Here is a 26,927-nt window from a genome sequence, read left to right on the forward strand (position 1 = left end):
GTGATTTTGTTCATTGCAACATATGTGAAATGTGTTGACTTTGCATAGGGAAAGATTTGTGAAACTTGTGAGTGCATGTGTCAAAAGAGTTTGGGAAGTGAGTGCTAGAAGTGTGGAGAAAGTAAGAAGAAAGAGAAGTGAGCTGAATGACTAAAGATAAGATAATGCAAGTGTGAATTTTAGTGAGGTTGTTGGTCAAGCAAAGTGTTGGATGAGAGTGAGGCTACATATGCTATGAGTAACGCAAAAATGAAAAGCGGAAAATTAATAGGACTAGATGATAATGAGAAAGAGAGAAAGAGAGAGAGAGAGAGAGATAACAATAAAAAGACAAAGACTATGAAAATAGGCAGGAACACAGAAAGCATCAAGCTGTATCTTGAATGGAGAACCTATAGAACAAATAAAACATGTCAGTTATTTAGGCATAATTTTTAGCAACAACAGCAATTTAAACATTGAATTAAACAACAGAATTAGCAATGCTAGTATAGTAGGAAGGCAAGTGAATAAATTTATCTGGAATAAAACAGAATTCAGTCAAAACATTAAACTAGCTATATACAACTGTTCAAATCAATTTTAACATATGGATCTGAGAGCTGGATTAGAAATAAAACACTTGATCAAAGACGATAAAAAGATTGCAGAAGTAATCTTTTTCAGTAATCTGTAATCTGTTCTGAGAAGGATTACAGAAGTGGCCAAATTCAGCAGAACTGTATTAAAAAGGAAGCTATTAGGAAAGAAGTTGGCATTGCTAGCATTCAGTAATGTGTGAACATAGCTAATCTCAGGTAGTATGGGCACTTAAACAGAATAGGAGGGAAAGATTAGAAAAAAAAAGCTCTTTTTTACCATGATGGCAGGAAAAAGACCGAGAGGAAGACTACATACTAGGTGGATTGATACAGTAAGAAATATAAAATCTGATAATATTAAAGTATTATCAGATTTTGTTTATTATTATTATTATTATTATTCAGGCCTGCATGGAGTCAAAAGACTCATCGCGGGAGGTTCTTCCTAGGAAACACAAAGTCTATCAAGATTCAAGACTATCAAGACTATTTAAAGATAACAGATTAATTGCACAATGCAGATAAAAAAAATACCAGCAGTAGTGGTTGGCGCTAGATGGTATTGGTATAGATGATGATGGTAGTAGTGGTTTGGTGTAGTAGTAGTTGTGGATTAAGTGATGGAGACGAAGAGTTGTAGAGAAGGTTCCCTCCTTCAATAAGTCTTTGGACTCCTTGAAGATGTCACAAAATAATAATAATAATAATAATTTGGTGGAAAACTGTGTTAACAGGAAGTTAGTAATGACGGAACTTTTTCAAGTAGCACTAATTGTAATATCTTGTATAGTTCGCTCACAGATTAGAGACCCTTCGACACTTCTGCGCATGTCCCAAAAAGGAGAATCCATCCCAATAATTGGATAATCAATCCATCTTTTGGGATGAGTTTGTTTATTATTACAGGTCAGAAAATTTAGCTTTTCTTTTACAAAAATTGTAGTTTTTAAAGTGTAACTATTTTGCTTGTATAACAGTTGGAAAAATGGATGTAGAGTATTAAGAAAATTAAAAAAAGGTATAGCATAAAACAAAATTTAACAAAATTTATTTTTAAGAAAGTTTTCTATAAAATAAAAATAATTATACAGAAAAACAGAAATTTTTTTCAAACGAACTTAGATATTCTAAACTTACAGTTGAGAGAACTGAGACACTTTAATGTCCTAAACTGATTAATTATTTATGACTTGTTGTGCCTCTTTTAACAAACCCATGCAAAAAAAAGTTGGAAAAAATTACCATTATCAAATCCTTTTAATCTTCATAGTCATCTGAATCGGTGTCCGAATCACCATCACTTTCACTTAAACTGATCACCAAAGGTTCGCATAATTCTTCGATAATTCCGTCTCTGTCCCAATACATATTTTCCAATGAGGTGACATGAGAGCAATATTTTTCCTAGTTTTGAATAATGCTTTCAATCACCTGTTCTGAAAGCTTAAAAAGTTTTGACATGTCAATATCCCCAGTTATGTTGCGATGGCGAATGAAACTTTACACTTCTGCCCAAACATACTCAATAGCATTAATATAGCAATAGCATTAAAACAAAATCTGATTTCATGAAGTATTTTCCTTAAAGTTTCTCTTTTCCAAGGAGAATTAATTTTTTCTTTAAGCACAGGAATCAATTTCGGAACAGTTGGCACTCTTTTCTCGTGTATGTAAAATTCGTGAATAGTTCTTATAATGTCTACATCAAAATCATTCAAAGCTACAGTTTCGATGGTTTTCTTTCTCTGGTGCTTTTTTTTAGGAGATTTAAATTTTGGCTTACCTTCACCTTTTGATTCCCTACGAATTCTTTTAACAGTCGACCCCGATACGCCCACAATTGCACTTGCACATTTTATGACTTGAGAAAGGGGGACAAGGAGACTGCCTTTTAACGATTCTTTTTCGCAGAATGTCAGCACATTATTCAATATTCTTTTGCAAGAGCTACTGAAATGTTTAACAACAAAACTTGTTGACTGTACTGGATCCATCATACAAATTAATAATAAAAAAAAATGCAAAAAAGCGACAACAAAAATCAAGCTACTACTAGTACAGCGACAGACAAGAAAGCATGCGATTTCACATGTTGGCGACCAATTCGTACATCCTTCATTTCTTTCTCCTCTTCAGCATGGATCAACTATTCTTGGCAAAATGCCAAACAGAGATCTACAAATGGTGGGTGTACTATACCTGCCCCCCAGAAGTACAAAATCTGTCGTTGATGATAACATTTCCATTTAGGATAAAGCTGACATCATCCACATTCCTGCTATTTTCATAGTTTTTGTACTTCATTGCTTATTTTCATACCAAATTTCTTAGAGGAGGTATTCAACCCAAATCAAAGAATCTTGAAAACTTGTACTGAACTTATTCAGGAGTATATCATCATCTCCATAAAGCAAAGAGCTAAACTGAATATCTCCAATACTGATATCATGATTAATGACACTTTCTCAACTATCTGTGTTCAAGTGAAAATCTGGTTCTGATAACCTGCCTTTGGCCTGAATTCTGCATGTGGTCTTCTCCAAATTTCCTTTCTACAAATTTTTTAGCCTCATCACAAATTTTAACTGGAACATTTAGTAGAGAAATTCCTCTATAATTCCTGCATTAAGTGTAATTTCCCTTTTTAAAAAAATGGATATAATCCGATCATCTGGAATTCCACCTTCAGAACATGCCTTCTAAAATATGCTGAGTAGCCACTGTAAAATTGTTATACCTGTATATTTGAATATTTTTGGCCGAATATCATCTATACCAGCTGCCTTTCCACATTTCAGGTGTGTCTGATGGCTTTTTTTTTACTTCAATTACTGATATATATTCTGGATTACATTCATCTTCAATATTTTCTGCCACTGGTCTGTCACTACCCAGTTCATTTAACCATCTTTTAAAATAATTACTCCTGACATCCAGAGTAGCTTTATATAACTTCATTATATCGTTATCTTCTCCATTTTAATCTTTGATGCCTTTCAAGAATATCTGGAGCATTTTGCCTCCATGATATTTATTTTCTGTATTCTTACCAAACCTAAAAAATTGCAAAATATTTAAAAATAAAAGGTGTAATTAACTCTATATTTAAACCTAAACTAGTTCAAAAACAAACTAGATTAAAAGTGGCAGACCATGTGAATTTCTCCATGTGAATTTGTGCACATGGTATTAGTAATGATGAGTCAATGTCCTGAACAGAAATCCAGCAGGTACTTAGCATTATTCTTAGCTTCTTGCCCTTTATTCCAAATTTTCCACAAACATTGCTATAAGTCTGGTATTAATTTCTTACTACACTGTTTATATCTCCAACAAGGATCATCATTTCATTTTTATTCATAGAGAAGGTGGCTGCTATAAATAAAAATGAAATGATGATCCTCAAAAATTTTTTCAATTTCTTATGAGCCAGCTAAGGCAGGGGTCGGCAACCTTTTCAGACTCGCAGGCCACATTCAACTTTTATTTTTAATAATCAGGCCGCAAGCGCTTAATTAAGAGAAAATAGCAAGTGAAAAAAATACTTAAGTTATCAATTTTTATTATATCAATCTTAAAAACACAGAAATATTTCAAGTACGAGATATGAAACAAGCATGAAAATGAAACTCAATGAAAAATTATTATCATCTAAAAACAAAGTAATATAATTAATGCATCACAATATGTGTGTGTCTCCTTGTTTAATGTGACTTTTGTGATTGTTTTCCCTTAGCCAAATTATTTATATCCACTTTATAACCTGAGGTGCAAATTCGAATCGAAGCATGCAAACATTCATCAGTCAGTCAAGAAGAAAATTTATTTTATTTAAAACTCATGACAGAAAATGCTTGTTCACAAATGTATGTGCTTCCAAATGTGACTATCATCTTCTTTGTGGAAATGATTAATCCTTCAAATTTTTTGGTAAGCATCAATAAAATTTTTGGATATTTTCTAACAAAAATGCATTCTTTAATGTTTCATTGTGTTGTAAATCCAAAACTTCCACCTGTAGATGGTTTGTTATGTCATCAATGTCGACATTAAAAGGGTTCAAAAATAATCGCATTTCAATGCTATTTTTATGAAAATTTACAAATCTTGTTGAAAATTCCATTTGTAAAATTTCAAAAATACCAACAAAAGTTTCCTTCTGTGTTTGCCATCCAACTGTAGATGCAGATTTGCAACATATATAATGATGCAGATTTTCTTCCATTGTATGTTTCTTAAACAGACATAGTTTGTCTTCAAAAACTTTTATACCATTTTTTGTCCAATAGTTGTGGGACAGTATTTTCATGTTCTGTCATGAAAATATCTATTTCTTCAGGTAAATTAAAAAATCTTTTTAGCACAGCACCTCTACTTACCCATCTAACAGCTGAGTAGTAGATAACGTCCTTATACTCCGATTCTATTTCTATTAAGAATTCTGGAAATTGGCAGTGTTTCAGACTGTTTATTCATATTATAAAATGTATTATTTAAGTAATTCAATATACGCACCACATGCCATGTAAGTATGGTCAAATTTTTATGGGCCACCAAAAATACACATTTGGGCTGCATGCGGCCTACGGGCCACCAATTGCTGACCCCTGATCTAAGGGACCATAAACAAAACTAAGTTTCATTGTCCAATTTCCCATTTTGAAATGTGTCCATATTGCTTTACTTGAAATGGCATTCCAATCAATATATTTATCTCCATGTTTGGTGTTGAATGCTATAACTACTCCTTATTTTACCCTGATCAGTATTGCCTGAATATAAAATATTATATTGATTATTTAGCAGGGTATCTCCTTTTTTGTCTTCACTGTCCCAGTAATACCAATTATGTTTATATGCTACTTCTTACACCAATGGTACTTGAATTATGCTGATGCTGAGTTTGACTTTGTTCCAGTAGGTGACTGTTCGCTCTTCATCCTGATTCCCTGAGAAATACAGTAGGAGCCCTGGTTTTCCTACCACCATGAAATTTCATCATGTTGTATCATTCATTCTGTTTTGGTTTAAGTCAATAAAGAATCAAATTTGGTTATTTCTTTGTCCTAAATGGCCAGCTCATAGTTTGTTCGGTATCCAGGCAGATGCCTGCCAGGATATACAGCATAAAGGGCATGAAAGTAAGGATTAGACATAAGGTCAGAATCCCTAGTCAGTCTTCTGAACTCCTTATGTGGCAGTCTCCTCTCAGTTATCAAACTCTGACCCTTAAGTAATCTCTCTGTAGTTTTTAGATAACTTTATACTGCCAAAATTTTCAACACAGGAGTTGAATATAGTGAATTTCAAATGAGCAGATGATGATTATGCATTTACATTAGATTCAGAGAGAATACAATATGATCATGATTTGCCTAACTTTTATTCATATATATAACTCTGTGGAAAATACTATTCCAAAACACAGGAGTAGATGGAATGAAAGAGGAGAATGGGAAGTTGTTTCAGAATGCTTGGAATTGGACAGCGAACAAATGTTGTCCAGAAGTTGCTTATATGTTCCCAGGCTTGAGGAAAGTGGAGGAATAATAGTAGTGAATTCAGCAGAATAGTTCCCATAAACATAATCAAAAATTATAAATCAGAAACATAATAAAAGTATCTAGAATGATATTTTAAGAGAAAGAGAGATCACCAATTAACCTCTTCTGGAAGCATTAAGCATATTTAGAGAAGCCTTTGGTATATAAACCTATATGTGAGAACAATATTTTAAGGAATGGCAGATGATGAATTATACAGTGTTTAGAGTTGTAGGTTTGAAGTAATTAATGTTTTAGCAAAGAGTTTTGGAGATAAAGTAGGCTATGTTTGTGATGTGATTATATCAGGAGAGGCTAGAACTGTAAACCAGTGCAAAAACAGATATCTGATCTCACATGAAGATTTCGGAGTATCATCAAAACAGTGCGTGCGTGCATGTGTGTGTGTACTCTTGCTCCATTTGACCATGTTGCCTTGTTTGGACTGTTCAATAGCAGTATGAAAGGCTACCAGCTTTTAAAAAGCTGTGCAAAATGTGTGCACTGCTGACCAAGTGTATTCAAAACCAGGGGAGACAATGTTTAGAAATGCTGCACTTATGTATGTATTCTTTAGTGTTCTTATTCCAATCATAATAAGAACAGCATTATTGATATTTTGTATTTTGGCACTTACCTCCAACTTTCCTAAGTGCAAGACCTATCATGGCTGTATACACAGAACCATAATTAAAAATGTTTGGCTAAATACTTTTGGTTTTTCGTTATGTGAGAAGAATAAAACTTTGTTTGCTTACACTTGGATAAAGGATTAAACCAAATATATAATTGGTAGCATAGCCAAGTAAAAAAACTTCCATCAACTCATCTCTAATCCAGAGAATTTTAATAATAAGGTATGACACCTTTTGGCAACTGGCATATGGAAATATGACTGCTCCATTACTTCCACCTTAGTATCACCACCTCTGAGTCTGGCTGCCACTGATGAGACCTCAATAAAGGTCAAAACCAATCTGGGTAGTGACCCTTCCTTAATGCATAGCAAGATACATGTCTGTAAGGATATATGGCTTGCATTATGGGATAGTAAGGCAACTGATGAGAACTTATACCATCTTTGCCACCAGTTGCCCCAGTCCTGAAAATACTTCAGCCGCAAACTTTGTTTGCTTACACTTGAATAAAGGATTAAACTAAATATATAACTGGTAGCATAGCCAAGTGAAAAAACTTCCATCAATAAAATTTTATAAACACTAGAGGGAAAAAAAAAAATTTTTTTTATATTCACAATGCTGTTTAGCATATATATATATATATATATATATATTCACAAATGTGTTGATTGTGGATGAATTATTCTCTAGTTAAGATCTTTTTTCTGAAAGCCTAATGTTTAGGTTTATACATTGATTCTCCAGCATCATATATTGTTTAGGGAACTTAACAACATATTTGTTAATAAATAAAATTATTTATTTATTATCCTATATTTCGCTAAAGTGAAACTGGCATCATCAGGGAAAAATACACTTGTATTAGACACTTGCATGCGGACATTATTATTATTAATAAACAAGACCTCATGGAGTCAAAGACTCATCTGGGAGGTCCTTTTATCACACACACATCTCATCATACCGTGTCTTAAACTCACTCAAACTCCTTGTAGACACCACACTCTCAGGCAAGGCATTCCAATCATTCACAACTCTGCAAGAAAAAAACCTGCCTCTCACTCCCCTACTCACACCCGCTTTATACAGTTTCCAGGGATGACCTCTGGTTCTCCCCTGATCTCCCACTATTCTCTGTAGAACTTCTCCATCTTCTCAATCTTTCCTCATACTCAACATTCCAGAGGTCAGAAACTACCTTAGTCAGTCGCCTTTGGACCCTTTCCAACATCTCTTCATCCTTCTGAAAACCAGGTGACCAAATCTGGGAACAATAGTCCATGTGTGGCCTAATCAAAGCCTTACACAATGGAACAAGAATCTCCCTACTTCTACACGTCAGTGTCCTCCACATCATCCCAGAAGTCTTTGTATTGTCTTCACAATTTTGGCGATGTGTCCCCTAAATTTCAGATCCTTATCCACTATCACCCCCCAGATCTCTTATTTCCTCTACTTCCAACAATATATATTCTCACCAAGCATAAATTCTGCATCCCATCTTTGTTTTCCAAATTTTAAAACCTTACATTTTGCAACATTGAACTCACATCCCCATTTGCTTGCCCAATCACTCAGTTTATTCAAATCTAATTGCAAGGCCACAACATCTTCACTACTCTTTATGGTTCGTCCCAACTTTGCATCATCTGCAAACAACTGAATATCCCCATCCAAATCTTCACCAATATCATTAATATACAAGTTAAACAGTAATGGCCCTAAAACAGACCTCTGAGGCACTCCACTAGTTACTTTACTTTTCCTTGACATCACTCCCCCATACACAACTTGTTGATACCTATCAGACAACAAATCTCCAATCCAATGCACCAGTCTAATATCCAACCCCATCTGCTCTAGTTTGACTATCAATTTATCATGAGGTACTCTATCAAAAGTCTTTGCGAAATCTAAGTATATTACTGTGCATCCTTCTCTTCTGTCCAAGGAAGCAGTTACTTTATTGTAATAAGTAAGTAGATTACTAAAATATGACCTCCCTTTAGCAAATCTATGCTGTCCATCAAAGATAATACCATTGTTGTCAACCCAACTCTGGATTCCAGTTCTCACAAGCTTCTCCAACAACTTAACCACAACACCTGACACACAGATAGGCCTATAATTTGATGCTTGATTTTGATCACCTCCTTTATGAAGTGGCACAATCTTGCCCTCCTTCCACTCTTTAGGAACTTGACCAAGTGCAAGACTCGTATTAAAAAAATATGTCAAGGCAGGTGTCAACTCTCTGGCACATTCCTTCAGAATACGCAGTGATATATTATCAAGTCCCACAGCCTTATTTATATCTAGTTTACCCAACTCCCCAAACACCTCTTGCTCACTTACAGTCAGTCTCTCCTCCCCATCATCAACTGCTCTCAATCTCTCCATGAAGTCACATTTACAAGATTTAAAGATCTTTATGAACTGCTCATTAAGTATCTCTGCCACACATTCTGCATCAGCTGTCTTTATACCATTTCCTCCAATCAATGTCATCCTTCCATAATCATTCTTTCTTTTGCTGGCTACATATCGAAAGAACTCCCTAGGATTCTTTTTGGCTTCATTAGCTTACTGCTGTTCATACCTCTCTTTAGCTACTCTCACCAACCAAGTCACCCTCCTTGCCTGGTCTTTGTAGACCTCATGAAATTGGTTACTTCCACTTCTCTTATGCTGCCTCCACAATGCCCTTTTTCTCTGTATCGCATGCTTAATCTCTTTATTCATCCATCTCACACCCACCTTATTTAATCTTCTCACCCGTGGTATACATTTAGACATTGCATCTACTAAATAGTTTTTGAAAATCCCCCAAGCTGCATTGATCTCTTTTCCAGCTAACTCCTGATTCCATGCTACACCTGCAAGCTGTCTCCTGAGCTCTTCATAATCACTCCCCCCCCCCTTGTAGTTCCACATATACCCTTTTTTCACAGGGGTCCTTGCACTGCTGGCAACCACCCAGGTAATCACCTCATGGTCACTTTCACCAATTGGTGGATGATTTGACACCTCATTGATAATTACATCCTCCGATGAGATGACCAAATCCAAGACCCTTAATCCTCATGTGCCCTCTGTTACATACTGTCTGAGGTAGTTATCCCTCAAAAACTCAAGAAACTCATTTTCTTTACTTCCAGTTGCTATCTCTTCATTCCAGTCTATAGAGCAGTGACTGGTCTTGAAGCTTTTTCCTCCCATTCCTTTCTACTACCATTTCTAATTTTCTGACTCTCCTCAAAATATGGTTAGGATGATTAACAGCTTGGTCAACAGGCACCACTGTGTGTCACTTCAAAATAACGGGTACATGCTAACTGATAGTGACCTTTGTTTACTAAATTCATCACCTCTTTAATTTCTGAGTTACCGATCTGAAGATTTTGGAGCTTTTTGTGTAGAGTATTTGCATCAGCATGCTTGAAAGGGGCATCCATGAACATCTCCTGGTGGGTTAGACATAATGATTTTAACACAACTATAAGGAGTATAGTTTGCTTTTTTTCTTTCTTTTCCATAGTTGTATCTAATATTATAAGCATACTGCTTTTCAAATGTATCCAAATCAACTGTTTTGGAAAATTCTATTCTCCAAAACTTTAAAGAACCTTCTAAACTGAGGCCAATGCCTTTCAAAAATAATCCATACTGAATATGCCCATAGTGATGCATATGATGAGTCCTTTTTAAAGATTCACGTAATGTCTGCATACACAAAGGAAAGGATGTTCTGGATAAAGCTAACGAATGTGATAAATGACTCCGAAACACATTCAGCACAACAGAAACTAAGTCCATCTCAGGAATAAAAGCATATCCATCCTGTAAATATACTCTTCTGTTTTGGACTAGATCCAAAACCTCAGTAAATGGAACCTTGTAATATACGATATCATCAACCTTAGCTTTTGAGAGACCAAAGGATGAATCTACTAACTTTTTATAAATGCTATTTTTTTCTGGACTGGAAATTATATAATAATCCAAATGATTAAGTTCCAAGAAATATTTAATGCTGCTTGAAGTCTCTGATGTGAAACGAAATCTAAATAATTCCAATTCCTGAGTAATAAACCACTTTCGAAGTTCCTCCGTTCTACAATAAGCCAAGCTCAATATAAAATGTGAAATATGGTCTTTTCTACGGTCATCATAAGTCTGATCATTGATCTCTTGATCTCCTAAGATTTTAATAAAGGATCCCAAATCTTGCTTTTTAAGATCTTTTTTCGAGGCTTCTTTATAATCTGGGGAAGCTTTGACGTATTTTTGTCCAATTCTCTCAACCGTATGCAGAACTTTCAATCTCTCAATGGCAAACATCTCGAACTCCTCTAAACTAACGTTATCAGTGGGAGGTAGTATATACAGCTGCAAAGTATGAGGATAAAGTCCTTCCTTCACTTTCTCCTGTTAGTTTTGCTGCTTTCCTTCGTTTAGAACTTATAATTTCCATTTTGCAAACTTTAGTGTCAGTTAACAATATTCAGCTGCAGAGCGAAGAAATTAGGCATTGCTTGTGAAGAGTACTTGCAAGCAAAATACACATGTAAACATTAATTAGCATCTCTAAAACACATTCTCATACTATACATTCGGTATATTATATATATATATACACACACATACCTCAAAAATAAAACATAGCTCCACTTTTTTCAAATTAAAGAAATTCAAAACAATTTTAGACTTTAACTTTACCTTAAAAGTGATTCTACACATCAAAAACATGCTACATATTTCCCGCCCGACATACTTCAGTAACAAAGATGAGAAAACCAGAGGGATACAGAAAGACCTAAAGTCCTATAATTATGCTATCTATTGGTTTCGGCTGAGCGTTCTTGGTCGTTGGACTGACTGTCGGCAGATAAGGATTTCCCATGGGGGGGGGAGAGTCTGATGCCCTGGATACCCAACAATGGATCCATTGCAAAAAAGTCACCTTACTCCACTGACACAAATTCAAGTTCGAGAGGCTTTTTCTCGAATCAGTTGCAGCTCTTCCCAACTATTATCTCAAACTAAACAAATATGGTTGCATCAGACTCCCCCCTCATATGGGAAACCCTCATCAGCAGACAGTCAGCCCAACAACACCCAACCGAATTCAATAGGTGGCATAATTGTAGGACTTTAGGTCTTCCTGTATATCTTTGGTTTGCTTGTGTTTGTTACTGAAGTGTGCCTGCATGCACGTGTCTAACACAAGTGAATTTTCTCCTGATGATGCCAATTTCACTTCAGCGAAATATAGGATAATAAGTATATAATTTTATTTAGTAACAAATACATTGTTAAGTTCCTTAAACAATATATGATGCTTTTTTTCTGAAAGACATGACTAAACCCATATTACATCACAGAGTAACAAGTCAACATCATTCTAGGCTTTTACTTTACTCACACAGCTCATTCAAGTAGAAAACAATAGTCTTACCTGACATAGGAGAATATAAAGAAACAACAGTCTGCTTTGATGAGGCCCAAAATGTGTAAGCTCTGATAGCCAGGGTCAGTGATGAATATGGAGTCAAGTAATTTTTGAAAGGAAATCTGTAATATGTTTCTTTAATAACCTATGTAAAAGAAAAAGGACATGAAATAATGAAAATCAGCTTCATAATAAATATAAAATACTCTAGAACTGAGTTAGTAAAATATAAAATAAACATTAAACTTGATTTTCTCTTCACTCAATTAAAAAATACTAATTTTACTTTAAAAACTACAAAATTTGTTTTTATTTCTGTTACACTGTATATATATTTTACAGAAGTTATTATTTGTTATAATGATCTTAATATTGAAATTCAGTTAAAATAGTTCAACTGCTTTTCTTAGTGATTTTCATCACCTGGTGTAACAACACCACCACCATCATCCCCCTTGTTTAACAAATGCTCAAATACTAACATAAAAGAAATCCATAGGTGGTTTCCAGAGCAAGGAAGCATAAAAGAAGGTTAACTTTTGGTCCTGATGCATGACAGGTTTGAATTTTATTTTATTTTATTTAAAATTTATTTATTTTTAATGCAAACTCCACTCATGGATAGGATGAGAATTAGCTAATCCGAAAACCTTGCTCTAGCAACTAAACATGGAACTTTTTCAAGTCACTTCTTCAAGACTCCAAGTGGAGTTGTGGTCTCACACCAGGCAGTGAAATTTATCTACCATCTAAGGCAGGAGGGATTGATGTTAAAAAATACTCTGTTCCCAGACTTTATGAAAAGAAAATTTTATAATGAATTCCATCCCATCTTTTCTTTTATGTTAGCCATAGTGGCTTGTCATGGACAAGTAACTTGGCTTCTTACAGACCTGATTACCGTTTACAATAGAGCAGTTAATTTAATCTGCCCTGTATGCTATATATCTGTGAATTGCATGTATTCTTCTGGCTGGTTTGCCTGTTTTGGGATGAAAAACCATCTGGAAGGAAAAACCCTGCCACCTCCATATCAGACTGGCTAACGCACCATTGCTTGAAAACTTCTAAAGATTCTTCACATCCTAAGATGGGATTTGAATCTAAGTCTTTTACACTAAAGGGTATCATCATTGATACATGGATACTGAACGAGCAATTTAGAGTTAATTAATATCTAATTAATTCACATTCTTCAATGCTATTATCAGATTAATTTGAATCACACTATCAGATATCTTAGTTAGTACTATTTCTGTTTTATATGATTTTTGTGAAATCATATAAAACATATTACAGATTTTATACCCAGGAGGAGGTGAGGAGGATAAAACTGGTAAGAGTTAAATGGAAGAGTAGCATCATTAAGCAAGAGCTGGGGGAAAAAAATGTTGTGGGAAGGAATGTAAAGAGAAAAGTGATCAGAACTCCCATGAGCAGTATAACCTCACTCTTCTGAGTGAGCAATATGGTAAAGAAGTCAAAATCAAATTATGAGATAATCAAATTATTCTTTTGCTGTGTGGCAAGTAAAAGGAAAAAATGACTATGAGAGAATAACTTAATGAAAGAAGATGGTAGGAAAGTGAGAGACTCAGAAGAAATAGTTGAGTTACTGAGTGATTCACTTTGTGAGGGTGTATCATCCACTTAGAGATAGTGTAGTGAGAAATGTGGGAATGGAAGTAGATGAACTGGAGATGTTTAGGATACTGCAGAAATTTAATGCAAATATCGCCATTGGAATGGATGTAATATCTGCTCTTGTATTATAAGAATATTGGCTTTCAAAAGAACATGTTATAAAAAAATTCTATGAATAAATGGGTGCAAAAGGTAACAAATGAAGAAATGAATAGCAAAGTATATCTTTATAGCTTGGCTCTTCCATATTTTGTCCATGGCTTTTAAGATAGCTGTTGCTCTGGCTATTCTAATTTTTACCCCTTTTTTTGGGCCCAAGTCATGTATGATGTGGAATCCAAGATATGTGAAGTATTCCGCATTTTCCAGTTGAAATCCTTCTATGGTAACTTTGTTCATTAACTCCTGTTGTCCAAATATCATTGTTTTAGTTTTTTCAAAATTGACATTTAGCCCATATCTTTTTCCTTCTGTGTATAGTGTTTGCAGTATCCATTCCAGACTTTCTGCATCTTCTTCAATCAGGTACATTATTCTCATGCAATTTATTGAAATGCCTCCACCTTCTTTAATCTTATCTAGTGTTCTTCCCAGATGTGTGATGAAGATGATTGATGATATTGGGTTCCCTTGTCTTGCACCTTGACTAGTTGCAAACCAATCTCCAGTCACACCTGCTATTGTAACTAATGCTTGTGCTTGGCTGTTTATATCTTTCAACAGAATAAATGCTTTTACATGGACCTTGGGGGTAGGAAGAGCTGCTGGCACCACCAAAAAAATGACCTCCCCCAGGGAAGAGTGTTATCACCATTACTTTTCAACATCTACGTCAATGATCTCCCCATCTTTCCAGGAACTAGAAATTTTATCTATGCTGATGACCTTGCCATAGCTACTCAGTCAAAAAATTTCAAGTTCATTAAAACTACTCTATCACCTGCCTTAAATAGTCTAACCACATACTATACCAGCAATCAACTAAACCAAACCCCTTGAAAACTCAGACTGGCCTTTTCCACCTTAACAATAAGGAAGCCAACAGGAAGCTACAGATTTCTTGGGAAGGTTCTAATATAGAACATTCCTGGAAACCAATCTGCCTCAGTGTGACTCTCAATCGCACCCTCTCATATAAAACCCACCTAGAAAAAACAAAGGCAAAAGTGAATGCAGGAAACAACATACTAAGAAAGCTTACCTCCTCCAAATGGGGTGCAGACCCTAGCACACTGAGATCTTCTGCCTTGGCCCTTTGCTATTCTTCTGCTGAATATGCCTGCCCAGTATGGTCCAGATACTGCCATGCTGAAAAACTTGATCCAGTATTGAACGAAAGCTGCTGATTAATTACAGGATGCCTGAAACCAACACCACTAAAAGACCTGCATACTTTGTCTGGTATTGCACCCCCTTCAATTCAAAGATCTGCATTCTCAGTTGATGAAAGAAGCAGACAAATAAATGATGAACGCCACCCACTGTTCGGCCAGACCGCAGTGCCCCAAAGACTAAGATCCCGACATAGCTTCCTGACAACTGTTGAACCACCTAAAAACCTCCCAGAGACAAAACTTCAACAATGGCTTGCACTATATCCTGAAAATAATACTGGTATCCCAACAGCTGAACATCTTCCATGTGGTGCCCACTTGGACTGGAATACTTGGAAAAGCCTAAACAGACTCCGGATGACAGGATACTGCAAACAAAACCTCATCAAATGGGGCCAGACGATTGTGAGTGTGGGACAACCCAGTCCATGGAACACCTTCTTTCTTGTCCCTTTCTTCCATCACCTTGTGCAAAAGAGGACCTTATATCCTGTACAGAAAGAGCAGTTGATTGTGCAAGATACTGGAGGAACATCTGACCATGTTCATTGTATATAAGTTATGTATAGTTTCCTTTTTTTCATATTTAATTATTATTCCCTGTATAATTCACCTACCAAATTTCAGCTGATCTCATTGTAATGTATCCTAATTTGTTGTAAATCATGTTGTACCACTTACTTACTACTGTACTACTTGTGTTTGGATACGAAATAAATAAAACAGAATAAACTGGATCCAAAAAGTAAACAGTGAGGAAATATATAGACAAATACAAACAAAAGAAAACCTGATCCAGAAAATAATCAAAAGGAAGCTACATCTATTTGGCCATATATGTAGAATGAACGATGAGAGGAAATTAAAAGCAAGCAAAACAAAGTTTTGCATGTGAAATATATATATATATATATATATATATATATATATATATATATATATATATATATATATATATATATATATATATATATATATATGAGGGTGGTCTAAAAAGCTCTCAACCTAACAATGAAAAAATGAATTTATAATTTCAAAATTATTTTTATTTTTCAACATAATCTCCCTAGATGAAAAAAACTGAAGACTAATACATTTATTCCAGCAATGCTCCAGTACCATTATCCTGTCCCTATAGTGGTTCTCAGTAAGATCTGCAAAATACCCCTCTACAGCTGCAGTCACCTATTGATTAGAGGGAGCCAAATCTGGGGTACAGAGTGGATGTTCCAACAATTCATAGCGTAGATCCCTTAATTTTCCCATTGCCAAAACACCTTTGTGAGCAGGTGCATTGTCCTGATGAAAGATGATTTTTTTCTTCTGCAAACCGGGTATTTTCTCATGAATTTTTTCATCTAGTCTAGTTAAAAGATCGGAATTGGAATGAACTACAATGAGTAGAGCAGATGTTGTGACCTTACAAGAAGACTTGAATAAACTGGATGAATGGGCACAGGAGTGTGCACATCAGTTCAAAGTTATGAAATGCAAGGTTTTAAAATTTGGAAAACAAAGATGGGATGTAGAATTAACTCTTGGTAGGGATATTTTATTGGAAGTACAGGAAATAAGAGATCCTGGGGTGATTGGATAAGGATCTGAAATTTAGAGGGCATATTTTCAAAATTGTGAGGACAACATAACAAATTCTGGGAATGAAGAACAGGAAATGTATAAGTATATGACTTGTATAAGTAAGGAAATGAATCTCCTTACTTATACAAGTCAGTTCCATTGTATAAAGGCTCTGATAAGGCTACATATGGACTACTGTGCACAAATTTGGTCACCTGGTTTTCAAAAGGTGAAGAAATGCTGGGAGGGTCCAGAGGTGATTGACCAAAATAGTTTTTATCTCTGGAACGTTGAATATGAAGAAAACTTGAGACAATGCAATTTGCAAAGTCTAGTTAATAGAAGGAAGAGAAACGATATGATTGAAATGTACAAGTTAGTAAGTTATTAGTAAGGGGTTGTTATAGGATTAATATTGAAGAAGTTTTTCACAAAATGGGAGGGGAAAACAAGAGGTCATCCCTGGAAGCTTTATAAGGAGGGTAAGAGCAGGGGCATGAGAAGCAGGTTTTTTGCATGGAGAGTTGTGAATGAATGGAATGCATTGCCTGAGAGTATGGTGTCTGCAGCAGTGGCGGCCCATGAAGTTTTGAGTGGGGGTGCTGCCTATACAAAATAATTTTAAAAAAATCTACAAATTTATTTATTAATAAATTGGTTACTAATTAGGAAAAATATAATTTTTTTAAAAATTATTTTGTATAGGCAGCACCCCACTTAAAACTTCACGGGCCGCCACTAGTCTGCAGAGAATTTAAATGCATGTAAGGTAAGCTGTGTGTATGACAAAAGGGATCTCCCACAATGAGTGTTTGACTCCATTGATGTCCTGCGATAATAATAATAATAATAATAATAATAATAATAATAATAATAATAATAATGACAAATTCTGCATTCTAGTGTATCTTAAACAGACTAGCATATTGCATGCAGTACATCTCACTATATCACAAATGATTTTCTCCAACTATAGCATTCATGTATTAGCCTCCTAGATGAGTCTGTGACTCCATGTGGTCTTAGTATAATAATATAACAGTATAACCCAGAGCAGCAACAAGGTAGAGTGTCACCTCCACTCAATCAGTGTCCTGGGCATTTGCTTATGTTGACTACATATTACTATGGCTCTGTGGAGGTCTTTCATTCTTCATCGAGAATAAATGTCACAATCACTGCATCTAACAAAATCCCTCAAGTTAAATACACTAACAACCAGGGTTGGTTGTACTGTTTTGTTGAAATGCTTTTGTTTTTGATCTTTAGCAAAATGCTTTTGGTATAAAGAATATTATTTAAATGACAGTTTGACTGGTGATATAGAAAAATTCAGATTCTACCCAAGAATCTAAGAATAGTCTGTCAAGTAGCATTGTAAAATATGGACTGTTACAAGTAATGCTGTTTTTTTGTAAGTCATATGGGGTCACTTTGTTGATGTTTAATTGCTGTAAATAGTTGGATAGCTTCTTTGAAATTGTACCAAGTGCACCGATAACTATTGGTGCACTTGATTTCGATATTTAATAATTTTTTCCAGTTCTTTGTTGTTAATGTTGATATCACTGGGTACTGCGATATCGATAATCCAAACCTGTCAATGTTCGATAATTGTGATATCAGGTCTATTGTGTTCCAAATGCTCAGTTTGTATTCGAAAGTCCCAGAGAATTTTTTGCTGTTTCGTTTTCCAATACTGTCTATATTTCCATATTTTTCGCATACATACCAATGAATTATTTTGGCCACTTGATCATGGCGGTATTTATAGTCACAGTTTGAGCTATTTTGCTGCAAGCACTGATTAGATGTTCTACAGTCTCATCTTTCTGATCGCATAATCTGCATTTGCTGTTATTATTGATGTTCAAAATTTTTGCTTTCATTACATTAGTTTGTAATGCCTGTTCTTGAGCTGCTAAAATAAATCCTTCTGTTTCTTTTTTAATATATCAATATTGTAGCCATTGCTATGTCTTGTTCATATCAATTTTGTCCTCAGTATCTCTAAGAAACTGGCCATGCAAAGGTTTATTTTTCCAGTGCAAATATAGGTTATTTTACTGTTCCTTTTTGTAATCATGTTTGTTTCCTGTTGCTTTCAGAAGACCCTCTTGTGTAACTGCTTGAAGCATTTGCTCAGAGCTATTGTCGATATAACTTTTTAAGCTAATTTCTTCTTCTTCCACAGTCTGTCTTACTTGCAGCAGAGCCCCATCCACCTATTCTCCTTGGTAGGTACAACTGGTCAACATCATTTCATGGATGTAATGCATGATGCATAGTCATTAGTTTTCTAGTTTTGCGGTCCAATTTGTCCAGGTGTTCTTTTGTCCAATCTATTATGCCAGCTGTGTATCAGACCACTGGTATAGCCCAAGAATTCATTGCTCTAATTGTGTTTAATCCATTTAGTTTTGTTTTCAGAATATTTTTAACTCTTTTGGTGTATTCTGCCGCTGCCTGTTTAACTTTTGAGTGGAGAATGTCACTAGCTTCTAATATTCCTAGGTATTTATAGTTTTCGTCAGCTGAAATTGCTTTTATATATTTCTCTTGATCAAAATTAAAATTGCTCGTGTCATTAATTTTTCCTTGCTTAATGGATAAAATTGTGCATTTATCTAAACCAAATTCCATTTTGATGTCCTGACTGAAAATACGAACTGTTCAGTAAGGAGTCTATTTGCTGGGCCAATTTTCCATATAACTTCAAGTCATCCATATATAATAGATGGGAAATTTTAATATTACATGTAGGAATTTCATATCCAAGTCTTGTTTTGTTTAGAATCATAGATAAAGGTATCAAAGAAATGTTGAAGACCAATGGTGACAAGGAATCACCTTGGAAAATTCCATGTTTAATGCTGATATCTCCGAATCATTCATTATTCACTATTAAAGTTGTTTTCCATTATTTCATAGCAGCAGCCAGAAAGGAACATATGTTTTTTAGTACAGTGCCATGAGTTTAACATATATGCATGGGGAGACGTTGCAGATGTTTATGTGGAGAGGTAGCACAAAAAAAGTGAGTAAGTGTGAAATGCAGGAAGAGTGACATGCTGATGGACTAAAAGCTTCCAAAAATCAAAGTAAGGAACGTGGAAAAGTAAATGAAATGGAGAGTGAAAAACAGTATGACCGTTTTTCACTCTACATTTTTCCAAAGAAAAAAGCGAATCTGATTAATGACTTGACAGAAAGAATGATGTGAGATCGATATTAAGTTAATGTGTGAGACTCAAGGCTAAAAGAGAGTACAACTGGTGGTACTAATAACAAGTGCAACTGATTACAAGTTAGCAGGAATGAAAGACAGAAAGAAAGTTGAGTGAGTGAAGATGAAGCATATGTTGAGTGAAAGAAGAAATTGTAGGCAAGATTTGTTTTTTTGGAGGTGGAACGAGCAGAGTGCATGACAAGCTTAGGAGATTGATTGGTTCAGTGCCATGGCATGTACAACTGCAAGGGCTAGAAGTTGATAGTGCATGGGAGGCGGTTAAGAAGAGTTTGCATGCAGCAATGGCTGACTGCATACCTAGAGTCTGAATAATAAATCAAGTAGGGGTTAAATGGATGAATAACACCATTAAGCTTGAGCTGCAAAAAAAGAAACAACTATGGAGGGAATTTAAGGAGAAAGGTGACTGACAGGCACATGAACGGTATAAAGCGCAGGCCAGAAGAGTAACGAGTGTGGTAAGAAAAGCAAAAAAGATTACGAAAGACCATTGGCCATGCAGGCTAAAGAGAATCCTAAACAGTTTTTTCAATATGTTGCAAGTAAAAGAAAAAATGTATATAGCAGAGGAATGATTTTAAGGAATGCTGATGGTAGGGAGGTAACTGAATCAGTTGATATAGTTGAATTACTGAGCGAGCACTTTGCAAGAATATATCTTCCAGGTGGTGACACTGCAGAAATGAATGAACCAATAGATTATATGGGAATTGTGGTGAATGAAGTGGAGGTGAGTAGTCTATTGCAAAACCTCAATGTCAATACATCTGTGGGATTGGATGGTATACCAGCTCGTGTCGTGCGTGAAGCGGCTAAAGAATTGTCAGTATCCTGGACCATTTTGTTTAATTTGAGTCTCAGGTCTGGGTTAGTCCCAAGGGGGTGGAAAGAGGGGAAAATAGTTCCACTGCATAAAGGAGGTTCCAAGACTGCTGTTGTAAATTACCGTTCGATTAGCATATCAGGAATCGTTGTCAAGGTCTTGGAGAAATTAGTCAAGAGAAGAATACAGGATTGGATAGATGAAAATGGGATAATATATGGGGGACAACATGGTTTTGTGAAGGGTAGATCATGCCTCAGTAACTTGCTCAGGTTTTATAACACAGTGATGGCTGAAATGGATAAGGGTAATGGGTTTACAGTGATTCTACTGGACCTTGCCAAGGTCTTTGACAGGATACCACATGGAACTCTAATCAGTAAACTGGAGCAGATGGGGATGGATATAGGGTTGGTGAGATGGATAGGAGGGTGGTTGATGGAGAGATATACCAGAGAGTGGTTTATTCAGCAGTGGAGTCCAAAAGACGGCTTGTGACTAGTGGTGTGCTGCAGGGTTCTGTTCTTGAACCACTACTTTTCAATTTGTTTATTAATGATATAGGAAAGGATCTGAGAGGAAGTGTTCATTTGGTTGCTGATGATGCAAAGTTGGGTAGAGCAATTGTGAGTGCACAGGATGTCAAAATTTTGCAGGATGATTTGGATAGTTTGGAGGACTGGGCTAAGGAAAATGGATGTCAATTTCCACTATATCGAGCCTTGATAAAACCCCATCTAGACTACTGTGCCCAGATATAGGTGCCAGGGTTTCTTCTTGATGGGGAGGAGGTGGAGAGGATCCAGAGACGAGTGACCAAGATGATAGCAGGGCTGTGGAATGAACCTTATGAGAACAGGTTGAAGATTTGTGGGTTGCAAAAATTGGTTGATAGGCGAAAAAGGGGTGATATGATTGAGACATTCAAATCACTGAAGGTTTCTATAGGATTAATCCAGACGATATTTTTGAGAATAGGACTGGTGGTGGGAGGACTAGGGGCCATACATGGAAGCTGGGCAAGAATGTGGTTAGCAGGGGTGTTAGAGCTAGGTTTTTTACTTGGAGAATGGTGAATGAGTGGAATAAGCTGCCAGAGTCTGTTGTGGGTGCTATGACCATGAATGAGTTCAAGGCGAGGTATGATAGATACTGTGTGAATGTCGAATAGTTGTTCTTGACGCGATGTTAGGGCTTCCCTCGATGAGTCTGTCGACTACTTGGAGTTGCCCAAAATAATAATAATAATAATAATAATAATGGATTATTATTATTTTGCAGTATCTCCATGGGGCTTGGAGACTCATTGTGGGGGACCCAAACTAACTATTATATACACAAAACCAATCATAGTTCTCCTTAAACTCATTCACTGAAAGGGAATTCACAACAAATTCTGGCAATCTATTCCACTCATTCACCATTCTCCATGCAAAATTCTAGTCTGCACACTTCCTAACCACACTCTTACACAGCTTCCAAGGGTGAACCCTAAGTTCTCTGACTATTTAATATATATTGAAAAATTTCCTTTGAAAATTTTTTATAAAACCCTTTTATTATCTTATAAGTTTCTATCGTGTCCCCTCTTTTCTGCCTATCAACTAAACTTTGTAACACATGCACACACACGCACACCTTCAACCTATCCTCTTAGGGAGCATTCCACAGACCTGTCACCAGCTTGGTCACTCATCTCTGAATTCTCTCTACCACTTCATGATCTCCAAGAAACCAGGTGACCAAATCTGTGCACAGTAGTCAAAATACAGCCATATCATAGCCTTATAAAGAGAGATAATAACTTCCTTCTCTTTACTTGTTAGCATGTTTTTTGTTTTACCAAGTAATGTTTTGAACTATTTGACCGACTTTTGCAATATGCCCTCTGAACTTCAACACTCTGTTCACCATTATCCCCAAGTCTCATCAATTTACTGCAATCCAGTACCATCAATATAATACACCATATGTAACCTTTTCAACCCAAAGTGCATAACCTTACATTTTACAACATTTAATTCAAAATCATTATTCTTTGCCCATAATGCAAATTTATTTAAATCATCCTGCAGGATATCTACATCATCTTTATCAACTGTTGCTCTCCCCAGTTTTGCATCATCAGCAACTGACTGAATATCTCCCACCTTAAATTTTTGCTTTTATTATTGATATACAAATTAAAGAGTAGTGGCCTTAATACAGAAACATGAGGTACTCCATTAGTCACTCACATTCTCCTAGATTCCACTCCACCATATACTACTCCATGGTCTAATAAATTTAGTTTAATCCTTTATCCAAGTGTGAGCAAACAAAGTTTGCACCCAAAAGTATCTTCAGGACAATACTCCATGGTCTGCCTGTCACTCCCCCCCCCCATTCTTGCTACTTGCATCATATCTATTCCCATTTGCTCCAACTTTTATAATAGTTTTCTATGTGGTATTCTGTCAAAGGCCTTTGCAGAGTCCAGCAATATCATGGTATAGCTATTCCCTTTATTCAATTCCACTGTCACTTTATTATAAAACATTAATAAATTACTAACAAAGGATCTACCCTTTACAGAGCCATGCTACCTGATATAGAGTAACATATCCTATCCACCTGCTGTTGGATTTTACCTTTAACTAACTTTTCCAATAATTTAACAACCACGCTGATATATTAATTGGTCTGTAGTTCGCTACCTCTGTCTTGGAGTCACCTTCATGTAATGAAATTATCTTACCCTCTTTCCACTCCCCTGGAACTCTGAACATCTTCTGTTCATATACCTCAATTTTGATATGATTCTCTGTCACATCAGCAACTCAACTATTTCTTTTGCTTCTGTCGCCTTCCTACCATCAGCATTGTTTAAAGTCATTTTCCCTTTTACTTGCTGCATAACGAAAAATTTTCTTTCCTAATATGATTTGGCCTTTATTACCATACTAATCAACCCTTCTTTCTTACACTTTGTACTGCTCACGAGTATATGCAGATCACCTTTTTCTTTATATTCCCTCCACAGTGTTTTCTTTTTTGGCAGCTCTTGTTTTATATCTCTACTTATCCACTTAATTCTCATTTGGTTTATCCTCCTGACCTTGGGTATGCAGTCTGATAATACTTCTCTCAAACAATCCCTGACCACTTCCCATGCACTGCCATTCTTTCCTTGTACTCGTAGCTTCTCAAGCCTTGACACTGCTCCAAGATGCTGACTAAGAGTGTCATAACTACTAGCTACAGTTCAACACAAACCCTTTCTTGACAGAGTGTCTTACTTCTAATGCTATTATCAGATGCAACACTCTCAAACTCCTGTCCCCTCTCTATAACATGTTATTACGGGTAATTATCCCTTAGCAACTGTATAAATAGACAGCAAAATAATATGACTAACTCTAAATCCCTGCACTCATCTTCTGACATGATGGCTGAAATCGAGGGGAAATTATAGCACTCCCTTTCCAATGAAGTGAGACAGGGGTGCAAATTATCACACATGTTATTTAATTACTTCCTCGAATATGTTGTAAACGAAGCTCTAGAGAATTGTGATATGGAGTGACAGAAGGAGGAAGAAGAATAAACATCTAAAGTTTGCTGATGATACTGATCTTCTAGCAGAAAACAATCAGATCTTCAGGAAATCACCCACAAAATTAGCTTATAGTCTTAAAAAAAAATATATGGCTTAACCATAAGTACCCCAAAATCAAAACCAATGACATATATATGTGCTTCTGACTAAGAAAGAAGTGCTGTGGCAGAAACTGAAAAAAACCTACTTAGTGCTACAACAATGGAAAAAGTTAATCAATTTAAATACCTAGCCAATATCTTTATTGCCAATATCTTAATGGAAGATCGAGAGAGGATATTAGAACAAAAATTGCAAAAGCAATAACAGCATTCCAAAAACGAAAACCACTATGGACAGAAACCAAGCTTACAATTACAAACCGATTATGCCTTATTGATATAGTTAATTCAGTACTTCTATATGGAAGTGAAATCCCACTTAATGATACAACAATGGAAGAAGTTGATCAATTCAAATACCTAGGCAGTATCTTTATTGCTAATATCTTAATGAAAGATCAAGAGAGGATATTAGAACAAAAATTGCAAAAGCAACAACAGCACTCCAAAAACGAAAACCACTATGGACAGAAACCAAGCTTACAATTACAAACAGATTATGCCTTATTATTATTACTTGACACCTCCATGGAGTCCAAAGACTCATCGAGGGAGGTCACCTTCTCTACAACTGTCTCCACAGCTCAATCCACCAACAGATCACAGCTACACCAATGCCATCTACCACCGACCACTACTAGTATTTCCAAAGACAATCACAAACATCCATGTCCACGGCAGGATTCGAACCCACAGCCTTTTGGCAGAAGAGCAGATACGCTAATCACTCGGCCAGCCAGGCTGGCAAACATAGTTAACTTTATTAGTTAACTTATTATAGACACTTATTTATATAGTTAATTCAGTACTTCTATATGGAAATAAAACTTGGACACCCTAAAAGAAGATGAAAAGAAGTTGCTGGCATTTGAAATGAGGTGCTATAGATGACTCCTAAAGATACCATACACTGATTACATCACAAATTTTAAAGTAAGAAAAAGAATCAGTTCTTTCGCTGGTCCAAAAACTAACATCATAACTAAGATTTGAAGAAAATAACTTATGTGGATTGGTCATGTCACCAGATCAAATTGTCTACCAATGCAAGTTCTTGAAGGACTTATTCCAGGAACTCGAAAAAGAGGCACACCTAAAATAAACTGGATAGACAATATGAAAAACTGAAGAGGTGCTTCGCTAAAAGAGCTGAAAGCATCAGCAGATTCCTATGGACCCCTAGTCTATGGCAGCAATCATCAATATATTTTATCCTATTAGCCTCTATCTCATACCAGACAGCCTCAAATGAACCATCTCTCACAGACCTAAAATCCTCAGGGAAGACAGGGAGACACAGCATCAGAAGGGTGGTACTAGAAGCAGAAGTGAATGTGTTATTTGGAACTGAACAGTATTGTTGGATATGTGATAAGAGAGAAAATAGCCAGAGGCATCATTATCACATCTCAGAAGAGGTATCAGTGGGCCTTGTTCTAGACAAAAACATTGAACCATTATTCTTATATTCTTGAACAAAATTGTTGCACTTGACCTAGTTCATTTACCCCAAAATTGTTGGAATAAGTGAGATGTGGTTGGATGACATCCTGACAGGAATAAGGACGGAGGGCATATGATGTTTTTCATGAAGACAGAAAGGGCAAAAAAGGGGAGATGCGTATGTTGTTGATGACAGAAAAGGAGTGTGCCCATATAAGATAGAAATAAAAGGAGAAAACAGTGGCAGTGGTTTTGAGGCAGTATGGTATAGTGCAAAGTAGAGGTAAATATAATGAGACCTGATAATATGGAGGGGACTGACAATGAAATATATCAGCAAATTAGCAAAGCATATAAAAAAAAATGCTACTTTAATTATGGTAATATAGGTTGTGATGAAATGATAGCATCCAGATCTAAAGAGAATGGATTTCTTGAATTTTTGAGTGACAACTAGCTTGGATAGTAAGTAAGGGAGGGCACACAAGGATCAAGGATCTTGGATTTTATCATCTCATCACAAGATGTCATTATAAATGATGTATTAAATCTCCCTGCAGTTGGTGAGAGTCACCATGAAGTGATTACCTGGGTGGTTGCCAGCCATGTGAGGATTTCTGGGAAAAAAGATATATTGTGGAACCACAAGGTAGGCAATTACGAAAAGCTCAGAGACAGCTTGCAGCTATGCCATGGAATGAGGAATTTAATGGAAAGGGAATCAATGCTATAAGTAATATCTAAATGTATTCTGAGGATCAGAAAGTTAAATAAGCTAGATGTGAAATGGATGAGTGAATGAAGATGATTAAGCATGCAACCTGAAGGAAGAAGGCATTATGAAGGCAGCATAAAATGAGAAGAAATAATCAGCTGCATAAGCAGTACAAAGAACAGGCAAGGAAGGTGACTTGTTTGGCAAAGATTGCAAAAGCGTAG

The 26,927-nt window shown here is 35.9% G+C and overlaps 1 protein-coding gene and 1 pseudogene across 1 annotated transcript in view; both read right to left on the reverse strand.

Moving 5' to 3' along the window:
• LOC150094345 (proto-oncogene tyrosine-protein kinase ROS-like) overlaps nucleotides 1-26,927 on the reverse strand; it is a 719,271-nt gene that overhangs the window by 301,978 nt on the left and 390,366 nt on the right. Inside the window, exon 22 of the mRNA XM_090412445.1 lies at nucleotides 12,224-12,362. Within this exon, the coding sequence (XP_090268571.1) occupies nucleotides 12,224-12,362 (139 nt within the window). The remainder of the gene's footprint in view (nucleotides 1-12,223; nucleotides 12,363-26,927) is intronic.
• On the reverse strand, nucleotides 10,053-11,514 carry LOC150094346 (DNA primase large subunit pseudogene; annotated as a pseudogene).

This window comes from Typopeltis vanoorti, chromosome 22 (assembly GCF_054136105.1).
Source record: "Typopeltis vanoorti isolate ZY-2024b chromosome 22, IOZ_Tvanoo_1.0, whole genome shotgun sequence".
Classification (NCBI taxonomy): Eukaryota; Metazoa; Arthropoda; class Arachnida; order Uropygi; family Thelyphonidae; genus Typopeltis; species Typopeltis vanoorti.